At 31.9% G+C, this 6,000-nt stretch overlaps 1 protein-coding gene across 1 annotated transcript in view; it reads left to right on the forward strand.

The window, feature by feature from the left end:
• The window catches only part of ARHGEF38 (Rho guanine nucleotide exchange factor 38), a 121,195-nt gene extending 118,626 nt beyond the window's left edge, over positions 1-2,569 (forward strand). Inside the window, exon 14 of the mRNA XM_077755769.1 lies at positions 758-2,569. Coding sequence (XP_077611895.1) covers positions 758-943 — 186 coding nt within the window. The 3' untranslated portion in view covers positions 944-2,569. The remainder of the gene's footprint in view (positions 1-757) is intronic.
• The last annotated feature ends 3,431 nt before the right edge of the window (positions 2,570-6,000 follow it).

Consider the following 6,000-nt stretch of genomic DNA (forward strand, 5'->3'; position numbering starts at 1 on the left):
TGAAAATTACCTCTAATTCCACGATTCAAAGAAACTAACAGTTTTAGACTTATATTGTACAAACAACTGATTTTATATCCTTTTTCTTCTTTTGGCTTACTATTTCATCATAGGCATTTGCTCCATGCTATTAGTTTCAGAAAACAGCATTTTTAATGACTGAATTTCCTTTAGTGAAAAGGTCACAAATTTCCTTAGTATAAAGGTATAGAATAGACTTAACTATTCTCCTCTTACTGATCATTCAGTGTTACTCCCATTTCCCTCTCATTTGAATGGGTATTGCAGTAATATTATTATATAAAAATCTTTGCTAATGTCTCTATTTCTGTAGAAGAGATTCTTAAGAGCTATTACTGAATAAAAAGAGAATTAACATTAAAAAAAAAATCTTTTAGGGGCCTCTGCCTGGCTCAGTCAGGAGACCATGTGACTCTTGATCTCAGGGTCACGGTTTCAAGCTCCATGTTGGGTATGGAGCCTACTTAAAAAAAATAATAATGAAACAATACTTTAACAGAAGCTGGCAAATTGCCTTCAAGCATGGACAGTTTAGACTCCTCCCAACAGAATAAGAATGCCTATTGAACTATTCTCATCTAGGTTAAGGTTTAGCAAAATAAATCCAACAGAAGGAATTGGGGAATGTGACTTTGAAAAAAGAACAGCATTCTTTCTAAAAGCTTGGAAATCTTTATAATGTTTGTCTAAGTATTTTGGTTCTGCTTCCAATAATGTCATTTCCTTCTTTGTCTAGGTTTTCTATGCAGTTCATGCTTTTCAAGCACGAAGTCACCATGAACTCAGCCTTCAGGAATACCAAAGAGTCCACATACTTAGATTTTGTGACCTAAGTGGCAATAAAGACTGGTGGCTGGCTGAAGCTGAAGGGCAGAAAGGATACGTGCCAGCTAACTACCTTGGGAAGATGACTTATGCTTAAGAAGCCCTAGACTTTTGTTTTCTGGCAGGTTATTAATGGACTACCTCATAAAACCTACAAAATGTTGGTCTAGTAATGGAGAAACCCCCAAACTACATGAACTGATAATACTGTATCAAGTTTTAAGACTGCTTCCTAACAAGATTATTTCAAAATGCATTCTGAAGGATACATGTTGAGGAAAACACTTAAACAGAAACAGCAAAACAGCTCAAGCTCCAACTACCAACTACTTAAAAATGGAGGTCTTTGAAAGGATAAAAGTATTCTTTATCACCATGAAAGGCTGGATCTAAGGATAAGATGTTTTCAATTATTGGATTATGTATTTTGCCTTGAAGATTTTTGTTTTCGATTTCTCTTATTCTCTCTTTTGTGTATGTGTGTACATATACACTCACACACATGTAATTATATTCATTACATGGTTTATACATATATATGTATACTATGTGATATAGATTATACACATATTTGCATAAACCAGGGAGTACACTTAATATACATAATAGGAATAAACAGCCAGCTAGAAATCTTTGATGTGGAACATCTCTTCAAGTTTTAAATGAACAAAACCCTGAGTGACATTATAATATCTGACATTTACTGAATACATACTACATGCCAAAAAATTGTTCTAAATGCCTTATATGTGCTAACTTATTTGATACTCACAGCATTATGAAAAAACTGTGGCCCACAGAGATGAAGTAATTTAGCCCAAGTTACATGGCTAGTAAGGGCTGGGACTCAAACCTAGGTCTGGTTCTGGGGTCCATGCTCCTAACCACTATGCTGGGACAAACCCTCCAGGAGCGTACACATTTGCTATCAGCAAAGCACTTAGTGATGCAAATGATAGACATTGACAGGGACCATTTTTCTCTCAGGTCATATTTAACTAGTGAGAAGTTTTTCAAAATCAAGGGCCAGAAGAACTTCCATGATATTAGTCTAGAGAAAATGAAGTATCTTAGGCTTATTTTTATTTTTCATTGTTTTGCTTAAACATTTTTGAAAGTATAATTGTTTAAAAATGATGCTACATGATTGCTAATGTTACTTGAATGAGGAAATATTTTTGGATTGCTCAATCATTTAGAGGATGAATGTGGAATGTGTGTTCTATGTTCTGAGCCAAGATGTAAATATTTTTAGTTGCCAGTTGTACTTAGACAAAGCAGGCATTAAAGATAACATTTGCTGAAACACAATGTCCTGGGACACTGAATTTTAATTTGGGAATAGCTCAAAACCATCCCCTAAGATTTCAGGATATTCTGTCAAGACACTGCTCCTTTAGAACAGTAAAAAGATTAAGTTTGACTTAGTGGTTTCCTTGAAACACCAATATAAAGTGGACTTTCATTTCCCACACAGAATGTGCTAATATGACATAATGTGACATTAAAGATTTGATTGTTACTTTGAAAGATTTGATGTCTATAATGTATAACATATATTACTGTAGAATACAAACAACAAAATGAAGAGTAATTTTTAGAGGGTTGAGTATGCATATGACATGTACAACCATAGAAATTCACAAGACATTTACATGACAGAATAATTTGCATTTTATAATATTGTACCTGAAGTATTTACCCTAAAGATGGTTTTATAAGGTTCTAGTGGTAAGTTGTTTTTACATAACATTTTCTTATTTTGAGATTAGATACTAAAATAAGGTTCTCTTTTGGATATAGAGGGACTTTTTATGTCTTTTAAATGGTGCTTTGTCCCCAATGGTGAAAACGTAATTCCAGTTTGCATAGGGCAAAACAAAAGGAAATTCAAATTTGCTACTTGTGTTAACTATGAACATGCCCAACAACCAAACTGGTGAGGAAACCACATATAATGTATTTTTATATGTAATATTTGTATTTTCAATATATAAAAGTATATATATATACTATAGAACAATATATATTAAGTGTGTATATTTAAATTAGCTGTGACTTTAATACTTCCCTTAAAATGAAGAATCATAGAAGTAGCACATATCTGCTTTTCTGGCTGAAATGAATCACTAGAAGCTTTGTCTGCTTGTGCAGGCCTAGGATTGATGCTTCCTGTCTCACCTTTTTAGAAACCACACCACTAAAATTCTAGCTGGAGTTAGTTGCTCAGCAGGTACTGTAATGAAGCCACTTCCTGTAGGCCTCACTATCGTGATGAATATAGATTACTATAAAACTATGTTGTTGCTATTTTAAAAAGATGCCTACATTTCATATGCCATTTAGGTTTTATTTTTTTAACATTATATGATACCTTCATTTTTTTAGTATGTTGTTTAGAATCAAATGATTACAATTTTGAGGTTGGAGATTATTTTGTTGAACATAAGGGAAATAAAGTTCAAAGATAGTTATGATGTATGTAAGCCTTTAACAAGTTTAAAAAGATAAAACTATTGGTGATATCATTATAATTAAGGCATTAAGAATTAATTCTTTATATTTTAAAATTTAAATGTCCTTGTATAGAATTCTCTGAATTGGGTATTTTTACCACGAATGAAGGAGAAATTTTTGTGGCTGTTTTTCTAAAACAAATAAAACTAGTGTATGTAATCATTTTATTTAGTATTCATTGTTAAATACAGATGTTCTAATATACATAATACTGTTTGGAAATCATAAAAAATCCAGTAACACAAAATTACCATAGGTACTCAAATCATGTGAAAAAGTCACAAAGTCACTATCTGAACATTCCTTGTTATTTTAGAAAAATATCCTCTTTTAGTATTAGTAGTATAAAACAATCCTATGAAGGTTGAGCTGTGCAGTAGAGATACAACGCACATTGTTAATCATATAAATGCAGCATTGCATGAAATACTTTTAAGTGCTGATATATTTTATATTTTGCCTGAAATATAATTTGGACTTTTAGAGATGGCTATTAACTGCCTGTCACTTTGTGATGAATAGTTCAGATGATTTACAAAAATTAGTGTTTTTATTACTGAAATATGAAATTAAAAACTGCCCCTTTCCCATAAGCTTTTTAGAATTTTGTCTACTGCAAAACCCTCTCAAGCTATGTGAATAGAGATGAAATCTTTATATTCTAAGATGGTGAGGAAACTACTTTATTGAAATCCTGTTTGTCCTAACTATGGCTTCTTAAGGTACTCAATGTACTACTGCTCAATACTGAATACATCTAGCCCTCACAAAATTCAAGCCAAATTAAACCTATAAATTTACATTATAGTTGATGAAGAAGTAATTAAACTTCATTGACTGGAAGGGCATTCAACTTTACATTCTCTGGGAAAATACTACTATTTATAGAATGTTACTATTTTTAAAGTCTAACTTTTTCTGTTACCTTCCTTCTCCTATATATAGTAAATAATATATATAAAAACACAGTCATTGAATTATTTGTGATCTACAAAATTATTCAATATAATGCATCTTTACTCCAGGACTACCTGAATTCAACTTGAGTCTCTGAAGGCCAGCTACTTCTTTCCTGATATTACACTCTTGATACCGGCAAGGTTTGCTTCGGTTTTTCAGTAAAACAAGTCATCCTTTAGCATATAGTGGAATGAGTAGCTCTTGTTCAAAAATCTAGGGGGTGTCTTCTTAGTAAAGTTTATCTTACTTTATAAGAAAACAATACTATGGTGTGTAAATGTATTTATGTCTTTCTTGAATTCTTTATATAATTTTCATGATTACTGTATTAATATAAATTTATTTTTTACAAAATGATGTATTTCCTACATAACCTATAATCATCACAATATAATTTATAATCTCAGCTACTAATAAATAGTACAATGATATCCTTGTTAAGCATCAGAATCAGAGGCCTAAGCTGTATTATGTATTAGATGCCTTCCATTTTATCTCATTAATTATCATCTATATTTTATAAAGAAGGAAACCAAAGATATACAGAGGGACTGGGATTCAAAACCAGGTCTTCTGACTTTAAACCACTGTTGGTTTAGTGTTTTGTTTTTTTGGTAAGTCATTAAAATCTAACAAAGCACAATGCACAAAAAGTGATATTGACCAAATTTCTACTAAAATAGGATTTGAGCTTACAATCCTAAAAGCTTACCTTGGCTCACCTACTTATCTATTCATTCCTTGGCATAGTATTTATTGAGAGCTGCAGTAGGATGCTGTGCAATGGTGTGCCAATGGTGTGCAAATCAGACAAGACCCCTGCCCTCATACAACTGAAATTCTAGTGGGGGAAGAAAACTGTAACAAAATTAATCAAATGATAAATACCATTAACATAAAGCTGGCTACTTTCATCACACGTTCAGTTAAAAAGTTTTGTAGCTCACTTAATGGTATGGAAAAAATCAAGGTCTAAGATCTACTTGAAGACAAACTCTAATATAAAAATACCTCCATAAAATATCAAAGTGAATTATATACAGTGCTAGATGTATGCAGACTTACATATATGTACAGATTCCAAACATATATTTATGCACACACATAATCTATACAAAGAGCCATGCTCAATGAAAGATAAATAATTTCCTAAAAAGGGTTCTAACAGCCTCTCTGAAATACTACAGAAATTAAAAGTTTCTCTCTTCTCAACTCTGTCCAGTACATATGCTTTGGCTGTGATGGGATAAAATTTTCCACTTCAAGCGCCAGTGCAAGCTGTACATTACTGCTTTAATTTTTCACAGGTACTGAAGTCACATGAACTGTTAATTCTTGAGCTTAACTTGTATCAGATCATTCTGTCCAGTTTACTTCAAACTGGCCCTGACCTATAAACAAATATGATGATTTTATGTGTTTTTTTGTTTTTGTTTTTTTTTTAGTCTTTTGACCCTAACAGGGATTTGGGACAAATGATGTTTAATCAACAGAAATCTGTTTCTCAAAACAGAAACATCTGTAGGCAGATTTTCAACATGTAAATAGATGTAAGTAATGGGATTATCTTGATCTTGAATTCGATTCCACTATGAATAATTTAGTGCCATTATTTAAAGGTATTTAAAATAATAGCTTTCCCTAGAAAAAGACTAGGTCTATTTAAAAAGCTTTATT

Source organism: Crocuta crocuta, unplaced genomic scaffold (assembly GCF_008692635.1).
Source record: "Crocuta crocuta isolate KB4526 unplaced genomic scaffold, BGI_CrCroc_1.0 scaffold92, whole genome shotgun sequence".
Lineage (NCBI taxonomy): Eukaryota > Metazoa > Chordata > Mammalia > Carnivora > Hyaenidae > Crocuta > Crocuta crocuta.